This window comes from Procambarus clarkii, chromosome 13 (genome assembly GCF_040958095.1).
Source record: "Procambarus clarkii isolate CNS0578487 chromosome 13, FALCON_Pclarkii_2.0, whole genome shotgun sequence".
Lineage (NCBI taxonomy): Eukaryota > Metazoa > Arthropoda > Malacostraca > Decapoda > Cambaridae > Procambarus > Procambarus clarkii.
Window position 1 is genome coordinate 14225968 of NC_091162.1, and position 20321 is coordinate 14246288.

At 37.2% G+C, this 20321-nt stretch overlaps 2 protein-coding genes across 3 annotated transcripts; both read right to left on the reverse strand.

Annotated features, from left to right (window-relative positions):
• Nucleotides 1–4118: 4118 nt before the first annotated feature.
• par-6 (partitioning defective protein 6) lies at nucleotides 4119–11609 on the reverse strand. Its single transcript, XM_045740596.2, has 5 exons — nucleotides 11414–11609; nucleotides 8913–9138; nucleotides 7903–8018; nucleotides 6273–6539; nucleotides 4119–4897 (listed from the first exon to the last, which is right to left on the reverse strand). Exons 1-5 carry the CDS (start codon nucleotides 11474–11476, stop codon nucleotides 4625–4627), a joined length of 945 nt encoding a protein of 314 aa, XP_045596552.1. The 5' UTR covers nucleotides 11477–11609; the 3' UTR covers nucleotides 4119–4624.
• A 3286-nt stretch (nucleotides 11610–14895) lies between these two features.
• Nucleotides 14896–20172, reverse strand: TfIIA-S (general transcription factor IIA subunit 2). 2 transcript variants are annotated; one of them, XM_045740595.2, is made up of 4 exons: nucleotides 20004–20172; nucleotides 18723–18827; nucleotides 16251–16380; nucleotides 14896–15410 (listed from the first exon to the last, which is right to left on the reverse strand). In XM_045740595.2, exons 1-4 carry the CDS (start codon nucleotides 20073–20075, stop codon nucleotides 15364–15366), a joined length of 354 nt encoding a protein of 117 aa, XP_045596551.1. In that variant the 5' UTR covers nucleotides 20076–20172; the 3' UTR covers nucleotides 14896–15363. The 2 variants fall into 2 exon arrangements, with proteins under 2 accessions (XP_045596551.1, XP_045596550.1); XM_045740594.2 differs by having other exon boundaries at nucleotides 16242–16380; nucleotides 20004–20171.
• Nucleotides 20173–20321: the final 149 nt, after the last annotated feature.

The window sequence follows — 20321 nt, forward strand, 5'->3', positions numbered from 1 at the left end:
TCGGCATTTACGACTTCGGCGGGTATGCGTTTCCACGTTATAATTCTATGGGTGAAAACAAATATTTTCCATCCTTCAGTGTGGCTTGTTGAGCTCGAAACTGTTGCTCCTTGTTCGCCTTACATCTAGCCTTTTGAAGAAGTGTTCTGGGTCAATATTTTCCAAATTGTTCAGTAATTTAAAAGTTTTGCTGAGAGCAGCCCTGTCATGTCTGGTCCCTGTGGCCCTCAACCGTCCCTGGTATGAAAGTTGACTTAGTTCGGGAAAGATTTCAGTCGCCCGGTGTTGAACTTTCTCCAAAGCAGGTATGTCTTTCTGAAGATGAGGTCTCAATGAGTGGATATAATAATCAAGTGGAAGCACACCAGAGATTTATACAGTTGTATAACTATTTTTTCCTTCGTCAAAATTTCGTTTGACTATTCCAAAGGATTTGGTTTGCTTTTATAAAGCGTTGCTGCTTTGAGAAGTACTCAATTTTTTTTTTTTTGCACAGTTCTTTTATATGAGTGTTTCAGCTCCTCTCTCATTGATGATTCTTGTGTATCTGGGGACATCAAGAATTATACCTAATCAATGCCTAAATATACACTATGCTAATATATAACAATACTAATTTATATTTGAGAAAATTCCTATTTTGAATGAACAGCATGTTAAAATTTATGAATGCGTCTTTAGGGTCGACTGCTAGATGGACTGGACTTGGTCTGAGGACAGGTTGCATTATTTCAAAGTGACTAATGCCTTGCATAAGAATTATTAAACTAAAATACAGTATTAGAAAAGCATTGTCTGCTCTTCAAATTGTATTCCAGTACCTCACTGACGTCTGCAGTACCTCACATTTCAGAATGTTTTTGCTAAAAAGAAACATTTATGCCATGGATTGTATCAATTCAATGTGCTATTTCAAATCATCAATAACTGCAGTTCCATCCTAGTTGTCTAATTTTAAGTATTCAGTTTAAGATTTGGCCCAAATACTGTACAGTACTAATGGTAAATTTATTGTCTTATATTACAAGATGAGAAAGAGATTAAGGTCAACTTTGTGCTTTCCCAATGTTAAAGTAGGGAATAAATTTTTTTTGTTACTAACAGATTCCTTGTCGCACTTTGAAACACGACACCGCCACAGATGTGGCAGTGGCAGAGATATCCAAAAACAGTTTTCTGCAGTATAGGGCCAAGATTAGCAACAAAATTATCAATACCTATTGCCTCATAGGCAACACTAGTGAACTGACAAACCAGATCTGCCCATTACATCATAAAAGCCCTGCAGAGTCAGTTTCAAAAGCCTTGCCATGGCTCTTGGTAACATTCAAGCTCGTACTAAAAATTGGGTATATTGTGTCCCTTCTACACTTTGGCCCAAAATAGGACTTCATAAACCACATTTAAATCCTCTTACCACACCTAACTTCCCTTCCAGCAAGGCAGTAACCATGGGGAAGAATTTGGTTCCAGATGATCATCATCAATGAAAGTTAGGTAACATAACTTGTCAGACAAATGCAAAAGGTACTTGCTCTTAATATAGGCTTGGCCAGGCATATTCTTGGTATACAAATAAATGCATTGCAGTCTAAGGGGAGACATTGGTATTGATAGTTTAGTATATGCTAAAGAAATATCACCATATTAAAATGCAAGTTGTATCATTTCAAGGTTGGGCTGCTCATGTTCAAATTGAACTTTGTGGAAATCTTTTGTAAGGATTTATGAATACAGTAAACTGAATTCAATTTTTTTTTTTTTACCATGCATACATGCCGATAATCATGAAGTTTGAATGAATAATTTACTGTTTTTTTTTACATGTAAATTTACATATACCAATACAAATGTGTTTCTAAATTGGCTGGTGAAAGCCTGAGGTGAAGTTGTCATAAAGGTGTTTACCAGGCCACCTCTCACCTTCCCACATTTCACTCATATCTGGCCATTTGTCCCCCAACATTAGGGATTAAAACAGATGCAACTTGTTGCACTTTCTTATCACTCAAAAACTTGAAATAAAACGTCTAAAGCTAATGTAAGTGAGGAAGTATATTTTGTAAATAATAAAAGGCGGATAAAAAATAAAAATATCAGTACTATAATCACAATACAGAGACATATGTATGGAAGAGCCGATGACAAAATGTGTCATGCTTTTAAAATATCGTTTCTCTTGGAATGCTTCCGAACTATTATCAGCACCCAAAGTTTATGTAGCCTTATCATAATTAAGTACAAAGTAACAAGGAGTAGCTTAAAAGTTCACTTACAGTTTTATCACTGGAAGTATTATGGATGGCAACCGAAATACTTCCATATTATGGATGGCAACACTGATCATGGAAACTAATTGCAAGTTACATGATCCAGCAATGCATAAAATATTGACACTATTCCACAACAATTAATGAAATTGTTAACAATACTAGTACTAATCACCAAATAACAACGATGTCAAGTAACCACATTAGGGGCATACAAGTCCTGAGGCTGCCGGTAACTGAACACCATGAGCTAAAAAATTTATATGAAATATATGTATACTGTATATCATATTATATTAAAATATATATATATTGTGTGATATAGATAATATATTTATATATATAACACCCAGTATATATAATATATATAACATATACAGTACATAGTACACAGACACACATTTATTGCATCAATAACACATTTTATTTGGGACGGAATGTAAAACGGAAAGTGTGTAGCCTTGCAACCCAAACAATCTTGCTCTTACACCAATCATGAACAAATTCAGACTTCTGCTTGACATCAAATACAACTTTACAGCCAACAATTCCAAACTAACAAGCTTCATCACTAGCATAAAAAAAAAAAAATCCTTGCAACAAATTTGTTTTCTTCTTTTACAATACCCTTCTACACATCCCAAAGTCTGTATTTACTATCAGGGAAGCATATACTCTCTGCCAACACTGGCAGAAATGATGCCACTTGTTGAGGAACCTTCCATGACAAGTAACTAGCCGCACACAAGCTGCAGTGTCCTTCAGACCAACCAGAGTTTGAGCCAAACGCTCCTAGCTTGTATCCACCCTTATAAACCATTATTTTCTTAATAATGGTTACCTTTTTCTCAGCTTTTCTTATGCTCAGTATGAGCATAATGGTACTCCTTTCACCTTAAAAACTTTTATAACCATTATGAACATACAATTTAAAACAAATAAATTAAAAGTACTGTATTATAATTCTGAACATGACATGTATGAATAGCACAAGAGCATTCCACCACAGTGGTCAATATGGGACATCATACGTGCACACACATACACGCACACACATATCCATACATGCGCACACATCTATATACGTGCACACATTCATACACGCGCACACAAAATCTTTTCCTTATTTCCAAGATGCAAACACACCACCACTCCTCTCTTTAAAAATGAAATGAATGCGAGTGACAACCATTAGGCATATAAACATTGCAACTAATTATGATAAAACACTACAAACATTTGGAAGGCATATATGATGGTTTCACTACCATATAGGTACTGTGCACAATAATGTATATACAATGGACACCAGGAAGTAATTCTTAGCAGCAAGTTAAAGCTAATCTGAATTGATTATACATTTTTAAAACCAACCACTGCAATTTCTGAAAATTTTTGGAATGTAATACAATCAATCCTAAATAAATGACTAATGGGCAAGATATGAAAAGATCCTACCACCTAAGCAAAGTGAAACTGTTCACTGCTGGACGACAAAGAATAGCCATAAACTGCCTAGTGCCTGCTACCAAATACTGTGTTCTCCCAGGTACAAACAGGCACTGGACAGCACCCAAGTGCAGCAAAGTCTCTAGCATTAGTGACTGTGGCTGCCACTTGGGACCATTTACAGTTATTCGAGTCTTTCCAGAACTGAACAATTACTCTATGATACTTCTTACATTTCATATCAACACTCTTTGAATTTGGTAGTAAAGAAAGATTTGTGTCTCAGTATGAGAATGAGTATGAAAGTGTAAGTGTGTGTGTGTGATTATGAAAGACAGTATGTGTGTATGTGGTGTGTGTGTTTGCAGGTCTATATTTAAGATATATACTGTACATAGATTTTTTTCAGATAAAGCACTTTCAAATAAAGGCAACATTACACTGTCCCTCCAACTGAGAAGAGGGTATATTTGCAGTCCTTTTAAAGGAAGCAATTTGACAAAAAACTAATTGCTTCCCAATAAGGCAATGGGGAAAAAAAAAGACATTACAGATTATCTATAGGCACTTCATACACCTGTGAATGTGACATTCGGGTTTATGGAAAAATCGGCACATTCTGCTACGGTGGGCTAAAATAATCTATCACTGATGATAAAACAGATTGCACAAAGTCCATCGTGGTGCTAACCTGTGCTACATTTCAAAGATATTAATTAAGTTTTTAAGAGCATTTGTGAATGAATGTCACTTTTAAAACAGCCAATTCTAATGACAAATTGGTCACATTTCTTTAGTCCGTTAGTCGACAGCTTTCTATACAAAATTTTGTACACTACAAATAATTTGAAAGCTTTAGAAGAATATTTATTTAACAATCTAAAAAATATATATTTTATTAAAAATTAAAGATGCAAGACTCCTTCATCTTTACTGGATTGTGAGGAATGTGAAAGTGGTGCATCAGTGAGGGAGTCCCCAGCAGTAAGATCACGTATTTCATCCTGGTCATATCGGTCCTCGTCTGAAGCAGACTGGTGTGACTGTTGTGATCCAGACGACATTGCTGAATTACGAGAAAAAGAGCCTCGGCGAGGAGTGTGAGACTGCGTCCTCTGGTTGGCAGGCTTTACCGTGATGATCAAATTGCTGCTATTGGCTACCATCATATCTGTCACCTGAATAACATGAAATCACTTTTCATTAAGTATCAAACTTCAAATGGAATTACACAATTGCACTAAGAATCAAACAAACATCTTTATTTAAACTTACAGGATCAAAGTTAATCATACCCTCCATATGTCAACATTATTCTTCTTCTCTTTTTGCACACTAACTGATATGCTCCAGGACCTTGTTAACATAAGTAATTTATATTTTCATTCCAATCTCTGAATAGGAATTTTTACTCTCCTACCATCATCATTGTCACTGTTTCCCGCTCACATTAGGTGGAGAGGCATCATCGTAAGTTATAAATACAGTAATAAAAAAAATAAACAAGTACTGAATGTGATAAAATCTACTTTTCAAATTGGCCACTCAATAGCTTCCCAAGTTGTAGCACTGGGGCTGTCAAGCCTCATGAAATCAACCAGGGTTCTACCTAACTTGATACCTACCAGATATGGTTGATACCTACCAGAGCTTGCCAAGATGTAGGATCATAATTTGGTGCTCACTCTGAACGGGAAGCTTAAGAGATCAAGAGATCAACAAAGACATGGCATAGAGGGTAAACCACACTGGTAAAGTTCAGGCTGCCCAAGAGGCACTCTTGGATGTCCCAATGGGAATGCTGAAATCTTTCCAGCACCTGCCAGTGATGATGGTGCAGCCACAATAAGTCCAACCACTGCATTGTGTGAGAAGCCATCCTGGTCACCCATACCTAGCCCAACCAAGTTAAAACCTGAGAAGGCATCAAAATGGAATGTTTGCCAGTCGACCAGAAGGCCATAGTGGGCCAACAACCAGATAAGCCCACCAGCTGGGGTGCCAAACCAACTAGTTGTCAAAGTAGGCCAAAACTCTGATCTCCTCAAATGAAAATGTGAAAAGATCCCATGAATTTGCCCTAAAGTTGCACTAGATGTTCCCCCACTCTGAACCCCAGCCAATCCATGAACTTTGGGTGGATGGGAATGTGGACACTGGACATCTGGAATAAAGATAAAATTATACCAGTACTTGTGTTCCTGACCACCAGTGGGAGGCCCATATGTTATTACCCATAATGTACCTTTGTGTGTCTACCCTGTATCATTCTACAATTTAAGGATCATACATTGACCTGAAAAAGATAAACTATTTTTTTTTAAGGCATAGGCAGCTGGATACGAGTGCCCTGACAGATTGGAGTAACTGGTCAGACATGGGTAAGGGCTAGATATGGATAATCAGCCCGAAACGGGTGATCTTGCCCTGCTAACATCTCTGCCAAATATCCATGGCTGTACCTTGGGTGTTACTATGTTGATGAACATACTGTTACCCCAAAGACTGGTTCCCTATCAAAGATAACATTTGCACAATTGAGAATTCACTAACCTGGTCCAATGTTTTGCCATTCACTTCAATTCCATTCACCTCCAGTACTTCATCATTAACTGCCAAGAGGCCGGTGCTCTCTGCCAATCCTCCAGGTACTAAGCGAGAAATGAATATACCAGGTACTCTTTCCAAGCCATGTGGAGTGACCCTTACACTAGTCCCATCTCGAATGTAGAACCCAAGTGGTTTATCTGAACCATGTTTCAGCAGCCGTACTCTTCTACAAACTTCTGGCACTACATCCACGTCAATGATAGCCGCTACCTGTTTGAATAAATTCAATTAAATATCTAATCCAAGGTGTAGAAGCAAAATAAATATTAGGATTACTTTTAATTTGCTTTCTCAGGCCTAATACTCAACATGCAGTTGTTGTATAACTCAATACTGAAGCTTTAAATTCTATGTACTGGTACAATACTGGGGGTTTAGCAGAGAAGGATGAGGAAAGGAAGGAGGGAAAATGAGAAGAGGAAAAGTGTGAGGATTTTAGTAGTGGTAAATGAAGACTGAGGTGGTGGTGGTGGGCAATATTAGCTAGTTTGTGTGTGCTGCTGATGGAAATGTTGGAGTTGCAGTACTGTATATCCACTTCCAAGTGTCTCTCTCTTTCCAAAGTTCTGTAGTTGTCTTTTCTAGTGGAAAAGTGGTGGGAAGTTGTGATGGTGGGATGGGGAGCTGGCGCTGGTATTAGAGGTTGGTGACGATCATGGTAAATGGTAGGTATTGGTGGTTGAGAGAGAGAGAGAGAGAGAGGAAGGGGCAGGGGGTGGGAGAAGGGAAAACACTGTAAACTAACAAAACAGTATTGTCATTACATCAATTAACCATATTTATTTTCAAAGACTGAAAATAGATATTGTTAATCACACAACACTTAAGTCAAACTCATACAAATTTGGAAAAAATTCTGTGATACCAATTCTGAAATGCCAACCACCATAAAAACAAATGGATAATTAGTGCAAATATAAACAAAATTGCAATGCAAACAAATTATGTTGGGATAATGAGAATTTACATGCTAGACCTTAATGTCATTGGTTTAAATAAAAGTATTTTTACCAGTTCTTGCAATACAAGAAAAATACCTCAAGTACACACTTTTCTAGTTCAGCATCTCTTGGCATCAATGTGTGCATGTATATACATCAACTGTGTCTAATTACCTAATTGTAATTACAGGGTACCTAATGTGTGTCCGAGTGCGTTATTAATTTTAGTGCAGTTGCGATAATCTGCTTTTATGTATTATTCCATGTCTTTTTCCCCCCTACACATATGAGTGTTTAAACTATTACGGGTGTTCCTTACACTAAGTGCTGGGAGGCCATTAAACAGTCATTCACCAGAATCTGGAGAAAAAAAATATATAAACACATACACACACACACACACACACACACACACACACACACACACACACACACACACACACACACACACTGGTCTTTGTGGGACCAAAGAGCCAGACCTCAATCCCCGCAAGCACAACTAGGTAAGTACACACACACAGTGTCAAACCTACCTGGAATGCCTACGGGTAAATTCCCATTTTGCTCCTACACAATTAACCTCAACTTTGCACAAAAATGTAACTAGACATTACAGATATATATTACATTACCTGTCTAAAATCTTGAGGATACGATATTGATAGCTTATTTATGGGTTTTGTGACAAACGGTGAGAGAATACTGGATATTTTATAGTGGGACCCATTTGGTAGGTGCTCCAAACTCCCTGCAAATGATAACACACATTAGCTCATTGACATCATTGCTCTAATACAATGCATATAGTATACATTGTATACTATATACATATATACTCAAATAGTATAGTATACAGGAAGGCTTTGCATACATCACTGTAGTACAGTACTGTATACATAAAGTATGAAAAATGCAATTATAATTTGCATGTTTGCTTAAAAAAAATTGCTAAATTTGTTAGGCTGGTAATTTTTTTTAGCAACCTAATGTCTGTACATAAATTTCAACTCCCTTTAGACTATCAATGATAGATTTTAACAACCATCTGTAGTACTGTACTAGCAAGTATTGTTACTATTGTTACAGTGTTTGGCATTGGGTTAGTGCATGGCCCAATAGTAACTTTACCCTATATTTATTTGTCCAAAAGGTTTTGGGCAAAACCAAATTTAACGTGAACAGTTTGAAAGAATTATCATGATATTAATTTTTTATTATACATCTTTGCCTTTAAACAGTACCCAACAAATGACCCAAAATTACCTTTCTGCCACTATTATTTTGAGAAGTTTCCATATTTTGAAAAGTAAATTATCTAAATTTACAATTTAGCCTTAAGTGAACTTTGCAAACAATAAGTACTGTATGTTTGAATGCATTAAAATAAACACATCAACCTTGATCTACAAACATGACATTTAAGACATACGATACTTCAAATGCTCAAATGACATATGATACTTCAAATCAGACATACTTCAAATGTTTTGAATTACATATCAGTAAGTATTATAAAATCTTGGCATTATTCAATCAATTTACAACAATTCAAAGTTTAAAGTATAACAAAATATATTTTAGGAATCTTAAACTTATGTGATATAACAGATATTAAAACAGTACAGTAATCATTGAAATGTACCTTTATGTTGGACGATGATCTTAAGTACTGGACGGGCACACTGGAGGGCTTTTCTAAAATTGTCATCATTGGTGATAGGTAGTAGGTCACCATCTCGAGGGTCTGTGTATGCTAACACAAAAGCTATATTGGCTAGTCTATGTAATTCCTCAACTAGCCTTCGAAAATCATCAAGTTTTTCATACTTGTCTCGTTCAACACTAAAACGCCGGAACTCGGCATCAAACTGTAAAAAAATTAATCAAGAAAATATACCAATTAAAAAAAAATGGTACAAGGAAATTTTTATACAAGACTCTTTGTTACTCACCTTAACCACTGCACTGTGCATAGCACCTTAAGGCGCTCATTGGGTATTGCGAAAAAAAAAATAATAATAATAATTAATTTAGTAAATGTTTTTAATGCTTTTTAATGTTTGTTCACTCTGATTTGAAATAAAAAATTGAGTTTGACAACATTGACATTTTTCTCTTTTTAAAAATGTTCAGTTTACGTTAATTCATTAACAATTGCACCATGAAGTTGTCACATGAATCAGGTACACATGTAACACCTCCACACTGCTACTCCCCTTACTCGCTTAATAACCCAGCTTAACACCTACACACAGTGCAGGGGTTAAGACCCAATCTTATTGGTACCATTGATAGCTTCATGCTTAGTCTGGGCAGTTCTACATTCTGCAAGTATCAGCTCATGCTAGTTGATAGGAAGATACTGCAGAACATTCAATCCAGCACAAAATGGTCTCTAGAAAGCATACTCATAACTCAGATTTCCATCCATGTGCAACTTGACATTACAGGGTACCCTGACTTAAGCTTTTCACATTTTGCCATATTTACAAGAACAAAAACCAGATTGGAGAAGACAAGGACAGACGGGAGGAACAAGAGCACCGAGTGTAACGCTTATAGAAAAGCTTCATATTACAGTACAGTATTGCACTGCCCTTTACAGTATACAGTAATTCCACTCAAATGGTAAGACTCCTGCTACCCTATCCATTAAAAACAAAAACAAAAAAATAGCACACAACTTATACTGTATATTTTTGAGCAACAATTACAATACAGTACATACAATCTTTCCACATTTTCAATATTTTGAAAGCAAATCATACATCATCTCGCAAGTCAAGCCTGGTCTCAGGCCAGGCTTGGCGAGTAGAACTCCCAGAACCCCATCAAGCAGGTTAGCTATGTTTTAGTACCAAAAAGCCCTTTAAGAAAATAATTTGTTAATATTTTGTTCAATCTCTTTTGTTAAAGTTGAAACTTGAACAATGTTTCCCCACACTACAGTCCCAATATGATGCTATTACATTCAGACAACTCTGTTCAAAAGGAATTTTAAATTTTCTGCTGCTTTACTGGCAGTACCCCAAAATATACCCTATGCAACACCAGAAGGTGCAGACTCCGTGGGGAAAGCAACACGAAGCTCAACTAATAAAGGCAACATGCCACTGCCCCCATTGGAGTAGGCCAAATGGCCAACGCCTTTAACACTTCTAGTGGTGCTGTTTAACAGAGTCTCAAATCTGGGACGCCCAAGTATTATACCTTGGAAAGCACCGAACCCCAAGAAAGAAATGAAGCACACATGCGTGGCCCCTGCCACATGGTAGCGGCACTGGCCCAACGTGCAAGTCATACACCTGCAAACAACTCGTGCCCAAGACAGAACCAGTGCTAACCGTTACGAACGTCTGACACACACACACACACACACAGCACACCCGTGGTTGTTAAGTAATGTATCTGGAACCCAAGAAGGGGCGTTGTGGAGGCCAGGAGGACAATGACCAAGGTCAAAACCAGACAGAATACCTCCAGAAAGTTTCAAGTACAATACCAGAAACTGGCTGGAACTGGGAGGGAAAGGCAGAGAAACCTACTAGATAAGACACACACACACACACATTGCATCTTGTCAAACAAGAGTAGCTTTGCTATCCCTGCCCGTGACTACATGAAAGTGTATCATGGTTTGGATTCACCTTAACTGATTCAAAACATTTACTGTAGAAAATAAACAAATTAATCGGCCTGCCCATGTGGCTAGCTCATGCTGTCACATTAATGAGCATATAAGACCTGCCTGACAATAAAACTATGACGACACACCACACCACACAAAACTATGTATTTCTGTCGTCAGCTATAGTTTAGGTTAGGTTTATTTAAGAGTAGCAACAAGAGATAGTCTGTGTAACTTTTCGCAGCTCCTAACACTACTGAGATAAAAGTAATTCTAGACGAGAAAGAAATATAACTGGCCGACTGCCCTGGTGACACTCACACCGAGAACTCCCTTCTATATATTACACAAGATACACTTGCACGTTTCATGGGATCTATATTGCAGACATACATCCTGGGGAAGGAGGAGGGGGCGGCAGACAGGCTACAGGGAAGACTAACACACCTGGCTGTGAATGACTCACCTGTAAATCGAGTCTTTTAAGAGGATTATTGAAAAGAAAGTCAACTCACCTTACTCTTAACTTCTATCAACGAACTCTGCGTTCTACTCTGCGTTTTGGAACTCCTGGACATCTTCAGCTAAGTTATAGAGGTGGGCGGGTCAACAAAATGGCAGTGAGAGTGAGTGGTTTACATTTTAAAGGACATTTTCGCCAGTGGTCGCCACTTGTTTTGGATTTCACAAACATTAACACAAGTCAGTGACGTCACGAGCACCTGTTGTTGCCTCTCGCTCCAAAATCTTTTTCCATGTTTCACGTAGAATTCACGATTATTAGATATATTTGTTACAAAGCCTGCTTTTATAAAATATATATTGGTGTATATGGAAGAGATAAACTACTAATAAAGTCAGTATAAGAGAATAATCATTAGATTCGTTTTGGCGTCAAGAAAAAGGGAGGACGACACCCGACGAGCGGGAACTTCAAACATGACACGGGGTCACGTCCATGACCTGGGTTCATTTTCGCTGCCTGGGGTCACGTCTATGACAAAAGGTCAATTTCACGGCCTGGAATTAATCACGTGATCCATGAGCCAAGGTCATGTTCACACGCCCTGGAATATATCGCGACTGTGACTTATAGGTACCAATATACTGCTAGGTGGACAGGGGCATTAGATGATAGGAAACGCGCCCAACCATTTCTGTCCTGCCCAGGAATCGAACCTGGAATTTTAGATTGAGTCGAGAACGAATCCAAATGCACTACCGGAACCCTAAACCCTATATATTATAGCCCTATATATAGGTGAACAAGCAGCTGCTTCTGTGCTACATTGTGCCTAGTTGAGCTGAAAGCTGTTGCCCTTTGTATGCATTGCATTTCACCTCCTAAATAAGTATTCTGGATTAATATCCTCTAACTTGTTCAGTATTTCAAAGGTCTCGATAAAATCAGATCTGTATTACACTCTGGCTTGTAGAGTACTTATAATTGTGTTTGTGGGGCTTGAGCTTCTTACTGGTCCTGTGGCCCTCAACCGTTCCTAGTATGAGAAATGACTTAGCTCTGGGAAGATTTTTATCGCTGTTGCTGCTGACTGAGGGGCGGCGACGGTCATTGTACGTGTCGCTGTGTGGCCATTCCCACGCGAGACGATACAATGAAGCTCGATTTATTTGTTAAAAAAATATATATTATGCTAGGATCGCTTCTGTGCCAGGTAAGTCCACAACGGGCTCACCATAGCCCGTGTTACTTGCAACTTTTTGTTCCGAGTAGCTGAAGCTAATATAACAGCAACAACATGGATTAGCTTGGGCTGTATTCAGCTCGGTTGGGTTAGGTAAAAGGTAAAGCTAATTAAGGTTAGGTAGGTTTCATTCACTTCAAGCCTTCCTTGTAACTAGTTAGTTTCTAAAAATGCGAGGAATGTACGGCAGGGTTTATTTTTAACAAAACCACGTTGCATAGATTTTATTAGCTTGTTGATGGCAAGATGGCGAATGATTTCCTCAGCAAGTTACACAAGCTTTCCGAGGTCTGAGGTAGTACATAAGTACTACCTCAGTACTATTTGGTAGTACATAAGTACTACCAAATAAACTTCATGTAACCTACCTTACCTCCTAAATGTCAACCTATGTCTTGCTATTTTGTTTTTAAATATTACTGATTATTAACCAAGTTGTTTAACTGCTGATATCTGCCATATATGATCTTTAAAAAAATAAAAAATTAAAGACAGTTGTATATCTTGTTTTAGTTAAAATTCATTCTGCTGTTCTATCCATCCTGTAATTATTATCATACTCTTTTTCGTGTTTAACTCTTTTTAAATTAAATTTATGCTTTTGATCTCAATTAGTATTAAGTTTTAGTCAGTTTTTCTCACACCTTGCTTGAAACACTTTGCATATTAGTGGCTTCAGGCACTGTATGTATTAGAACTATTTATTAATCCGACATTATGTTTGTAACTCATTTTCAATGTATGTACCTTTACCTGAATAAATATCTCGGCTTGCTGATATGAGGGGTCAACTTGATCGGACGGTAGTTTTCTCCAGAGACGTTTCTGCATTTTTTTAATTATGTTGTGCTATTTGCATATTTCCAATCTAGGGGAACTATTCCTTGATCCAAAGGGTTTCAGAGTTGTTTCAGTGTCAAGACATAATCCATCTGCCAGTTCCTTCACGATTTTAAATTTAATTCCATCCACACCTGGGGCTGTTGAATGAGGGTAGAAATAGTCTAAGCTATTCTATCCTTTTGAGATGTACCTTATGGTCTCAATGAACTTAATTGAACTTGGGGCTGTTGATTCCTTTAGTTTGCCTTTGTTCTTCCTAACTATATCACACGATGAGATACCTTTCCATTGGTATGCCAGTTCATTCAAGGCAGTGATGCACAGATATCGAACAGCATGTAAGCACTGAATCAAAAGAAGGCCCAAAGTCTATTAGTTGATGTGCAATCACAATTTTAGTAGTCTTTACAATTATAATCCTTTTTACCCCTTTTGTACGGACAACCGCTACACATCATCTTGTCAATTCACTTCTCCATTATACTATACTTCCCTTCCCCAACCCATCATACAGACTCCCAATTAACTTATGAATATTTGTTAATTTTTAAAGTCTGGCATCACATTTGGCTAACCAATCCCACCCTCCTTTGCAGTACACTAACATGACCTACAACTGTATATTTTTATCACATTAAAATTGAATTTAAAAAAAAAACTACATTTCTGCTTATTGATGTACAGAAGTGAACACCTGTCTTGCAAGATCTAATTGCTGTACTATTATACTTATTTTACACCTTTCCAACTAGTTTTAAATTACTCGATTTTCTAAAGTAATTATTTATCAAAAGAAGGCACCAAATCGGGAAGGCCATGTTACACCATCAAATGTGCGGAATAATCAGAGGGCACTAAATACTGTATCACCAAGGATGCCATCACGAGAACAGAAATGCACAAGGCGAACAATATCAAAAGTATCCAGATTTTCTTAAAAGTAGTCATCCCATCTGGACATGCTTTGTCACCCATACTTTTAAGCCTCATGTCACCCTTAGTTAACCATGGTTCTACTGATCAGTTTCCTATCAAAACAGAGGATTTCTCTTTTCCGAGGTGGGGTTCACTTGCGTATCTTTACCATAAGTGTGAAATAATACTACTGCACATACAACAGCCAGTTGTGGTCTCTCTCGCATCAGTTTAATACCAATTTGCTCTGCTTGCTGGGTGAATAACAAGTTTCCTACATAAGTAGTCTGTAAACATAAGCTAATTTTCAGAATAAATCTTCTACAAATGCAGTTCATAATTATGTATTGTGGATCAAGCAACATCTGCCTGTTTACTGCTGGGCTGGCCTGGCCTGTAAAGTATGCAGAACCATTTTTTAACTTATTTCACCCTATTAACATTGTTTGCACACCTGTAACCTTGAAAAGTTTATAACAGGCCCTAAAGTAAAATGCACTGTACAGTATATAAAGCTTAATAATACGACAACAACAAATTCAAATGTTTATTATATACAATGGGCTTTGCAACTGCTCAGTTATACAATGACTTTGCAACAGGGCTCTACTAGATTATCATTTACATATAACCTCAGGCTAATAAAATACAGGAACTAATTATTAGAATACATAAATTATAAACTAAACAATTGTCGCATTTAAAATACTAAATTGAGATAAGGAACTAAAGCCTAAACCTATTTATACACAAGCATAATGATTTAAACCAAAACACAAAAATCAATGCTAATTATAATACATGTGAATTGTCTTTATTGTCTTAAAAGAAGCACACATTTTCCATTTAGGAATTCATGTAAAGTTACCAAATTCAGTGTTTAACACTACATGTACTGACCATTACAACTCCATGTACGAACATATATCCTTTACCTAACATTTCAGATTTTTTATTTTTTTTTTTTTTTATTTTTTTTAACAGTACCAAGATGCAAGTGCCTAGTCGCTTGTCACACCACCCCCAGTAGCACCTCCAGGGCCAGGACCTACGAATATGAGAAGGTTTATACTGAAAATGCAAAGTGCAATGAAGACAAATGGAGCAATTGCCAAATGACAATTTTGCAATTTGAAAACATTTATACAAATGAATACTACACAAGACCATATTCGTATTATTTTAGGTAAATAAGTAATATGGAATCTTATGATATGAGAAAACAATTACAAATTCAGTACCTAATAGCTTAATCTAAATAATTAGCAGCTTAAAAAGAATTCAAGCCATTATGGGCTACCCGAGGAAGTGCAATTAGAGAATTGTAGTGGGGGGGGAAAAAAAAAACGGTGAAAATGATTGAGTAACAATAAGTCAAGTTGCACTCCCACAAAACACATAAGGAATCCATGTCGTCATAGTAGGTCTAGCTGCCTTCAAAAGAATATCCAACATGTTTGTACAATTTATATTACAGTACAAGTTTATAGCAAGACTATTTCTGAAATATACATGCGTTATTTAAAATACTGGTACGTATTTGAAAAAAAAATATAAGAAAATTAAGATTTGATGAATATTTCTTGAAGTCATGAACCGACAATCCAGATTTAACAGTCTCCCTCTCCTAAATCCAGACTTTTTCTATTAGACGCAAATTTCAAAATGAAAATTTGGTTGACATTTTATGTTATTCAGAAGGATCCGTTATATTGAAGTCTGGATTTTCAAGGGTGCGGTGTAATTAACACAAAAGATATATAGTATCTCTCAGAGATACCTAGCTAATATCCCAATTGACAAACAGTAGCCAAAAGCTAAATTCAAAACTTATTTCAAGCAAAAATGTAATAAAAACAAAAATCTTGTCGTCATTCACCTTTCTCACCTCTGCCGTCACAAGCAACAATTTTCAACTTGTCAACCTGTGCAAAGTCCTGAACTTCTTTGAATTCCACATCAGTCATCAAAAAAGTCCAAACATTGTCACAAAATCGGTAGGTGTTCAACTTGTTAGCCTGCAAGTGAAATGTTTATTATTGAATACCGATTAAAAAACTAGAAAACAAGGACTGCTAGTTAATTAAAGAAGGCACAAATTAAATAAATTGAGAGGGAAATATACTGGAGTGTACAAACATCACTGTAAACACTATAAATATCAGAGGTCCATGGTTGTTAAATATCCTCCCACCGAGTACAAGAAATATTGCCAGAACAACTGTGAACATCAAGATAAAACTAGATAATTTTCTCCAAGGAGTGCCAGACCAACTGGGCTGTGGTGGATGTGGGGGCCTGCTGGCCACTCCAAGCAACAGCTTAGTGGACCAAGTTCTCAAGTCAAGCCTGGCCTCAGGCTGGGATTGGGAAGTAGAAGAATTCCCAGAACCCCATCAAGCAGATAAGCAAGCAGAAAGGAAAACGTTTTAAGGGGCCCGGTGACTGTGCACCAAAACTTCCTCAAACACTCAATTTTTGGTGAATTATGTCTTCAAGGTAAATTCTCCAACTTTTCCTAATGGATCAACATCATACCACGAACAGAAAAAAGTTAAAAATATAAAAAAAAAAATCACAATTTCAAATTGGTGATAAATCTTAAAATGTTACCAATTGTTATTTTATTACCAGTGTCTCAGAATGGCATATAACATTTATGTTGTATTGATAGAATGGTTTAAGTATAGTTTACTGTAAAACATTTTTTAATTATGGCCATCCAAATATGTGCCAAATTTATACATAAATGTACAACTCAAAATATTATGGTTATATGACTAAACAAAACTAGAGACCTTAGAACTAGGAACTTTGCACATAATATATAAAAATGGTGAGGATCGGTCAGACCAAAGTTTTTATCAGGTCTCTAAATTCTGTTCAAAGAGAAAAATGAAGTTAAAGTTCTTGACAATGTATATAGTAATTAGAATTTATGACTCAAATTTTAATTAAGATTGCTTGGCATTCATAATCCAATGTGAAAGTTGTAGGTCATTATGTCTTTAAATGTCAAGAAAAAATACACCCCCTAAAAAAATAAACATAGGGATACATTAGGGATAACTGTAAAACAGAGACTGGGCCCCTTAACTGTAACAGTAGGTGAGATAGAGATACTATAAATAGCTGCTGCCTCATATGGGCCAGTAGGCCTTCTGCAGTTGCCTTCATTCTCATGTTCTTATAACAAACATGCTTAGTGCCAGATATGCATTCTCCAAAATGTACAAGTCACAACAAAATCCGCATAGAAACGAAGGAGAAAAAAAGGGGGTTGGCAGCTTTTCGTACATAGAAACATAAGAAATACTGCCATTAGGCAATGTATTTATATGATATATAATAAAACACAGCATAACATACTAACTCATGTGCAAAACCTGGCCCTCCAGGTGACACCAGCCGCACATCTACTTTTGTAGACCTTCCTTACTACTACTACTACTATTCTTTGTGCGTCGGACAAGTGCGTGCATCTCTATCCCTGATTGCCAGTAAATAGGTGGTGTTATCATTATCATCAGTACCGGTTGCTGCCCGTTGTGCATACATTTATTTAAAAGAGTTTGTAAAAAATTAATTTTTAACATATTTGAATAAAATTGTCACGACGATGCCAAGTAACGGGAGATTTGTTTAAAATGTCACTATATTTCATGTTTGGAAAAATCTTGTTCACCAGGGTCCTTAAGCAACCCAATACTATAGTTTAAATATTAAATATTATTCACGCAATAAAATAATCTGGCATTTAATGTAATTAAACGCAAATTTGTGACCGGGCCCTGGTGGCTCCCTGAAGCTATGTGCCGAGATGGTACCATCTACTAGGTCGCATCAGCCACGAGTTCTATAGGCCTGCCGAGGACGAGAGTCGGAACCCTACACCCTCACGGAGGTGTAGGGAGCAGTGACAACCTTTGTCTCACCAGGGAAAGCCCCAGAAAAATATATTCATGTCTAACATTCTGGTATTATTAGTTTATTCAAACTTTTAAATATATATACTGTACTCTAGACAGACATTTACATTATTCATGTAAAATTAGTATGAAAATGGACAACCTATGCACACACTAATACTGTAGTTTAAAAAAAAAAATTGTTTTGGTAACACCCTACATCACAAAGCTATCACACATTTCTTTAGGATTACTAGAGAGGTTTCGTTGAATGTTGGGTAACTACATTATAGTAACATTTATCAATGTACAGTACAGAACTTTCAACGTACTGTATATAAAATATATTTCACGTTGACAGCATAATATAAATTTATCCTTACAGTCAACTTGTCACAATATAGCTATGCCCACAGCCAAGTTTGATTTTCATACTGCATATAAAAACGTACCTTAAAATTTATACGAGCGCGGACCTTATTTGCCAATGCCATATTAATTGCACGGTCAAACTGCAGAAGTACACGAAGAGCCAAGTTTGGAGATATTTGCTGGAACTGGAAAATATAAAAATTTAATTTAAAAAAAGATTTTATAGTTTATTTCAAAAAGGTCTTCTCTATGTACCCCTCCCTACCACCACAATATAATGAATATTTGGGTAAGTTTTTGTATTACTGGTGGACAGGCTGTGCGTGCCGATGGATTGACTCGGCCCTGCTCGTTTAAAATTTATAGCACTTTAAACGAAAATATATAACTTACATTTGAGCTGCCCAGTCCAATAACAAAAACAAGGTATTTTTTATTATACATTATTTAAAGAATACATTTGAAACTTTAAAAAAAAAAAAAATACTGCTAGCCATTGGCTCAGCACCAATGAATTCAAACAATAATGAAAAAAAAAAAGATAGTATTTTATACATGGTAAAGCTGGGCATGTACCTCTCCTTAATGATTATCAAATCTAGCAAGAACCAATTCTAGCATTACCTTTTAGTTTAATTTATTATACACCTCAAACTCGAATAAATTCCTGAATTTATTCAAATATACTCGAGTTCCACCATCTCTAGTTGCTTCAAAAGGGATAGGAAGCCAATGGTGTGTCAAACATCCACCCCCCACTTGTCCCAATTATTTTACACCGCCGGAGTTTGAAACTGCTGCAGTGCTTAAGCATATACAGCTTCGATGAGTAGGCGGTCTCATTGGTTTATAACCCTAGAGATAGATTAACATTTCCAGTTTTGTCCTACATTGTGGCTTATTTGCGTTACATCTGACCTTTTCAAGAAGTGGTCCTGATCAATATCCTCCAAAAAGAGAAAAAAAAAATTAAAACCAAACCTTACCCAATCTAACCGAACCCAATTTAACCCATCCTAACGCATGAATATGAACGGATTTAACAATTAGAAAACATGATTCGTCGAGAAGCTTGTTCAGAATGTGGCCATAACCCCAAGCGAGGACCCCCCCAAGCAAGGACCCCCAAGCAAGGACCCCCAGGCCTGGCGTACCGGGAGCACCCCGGCCACACCAGCCTCATACACCACATTCACTATACCAGCAGTGCAAGCTGTTTATTACACCGCCAGACACATGCGGCGAAACAAAAGCTACCTACCCACCCCCCTTGTTAATTAACATACATACATATATATATATATTCAAGGTGGCGGCGGGTGGCCCCCCAGACAACACACTGGTGAAGGTGCAGGACAAACCTGTATGAGTTCATCGAGGCTCTCCTGCAGGGTGTTCCCCAGCGTGGTGTTGCGGTAGAGCTGGTAAGTCATGACGGCGTTGTGGTGGAGTGGTGGTAGTCGTGGTCGTGGTGGTGGTAGTGGTAGTGGTGGAGTCTCGTCACTGTTGACACCCACAACCCCCCCAGCCCCATCGACCCCCCCCCCTCCCCTGGGGTGGGGGAGACAAAAAACCCTCCTCCAACGTCTTATTCCTCTCCCACCTTCACTTCCCATGATCCAGGAATAGCTATAATGATTTGTATAAATCATTTATGAATAATGTTATAGTAATTAAGT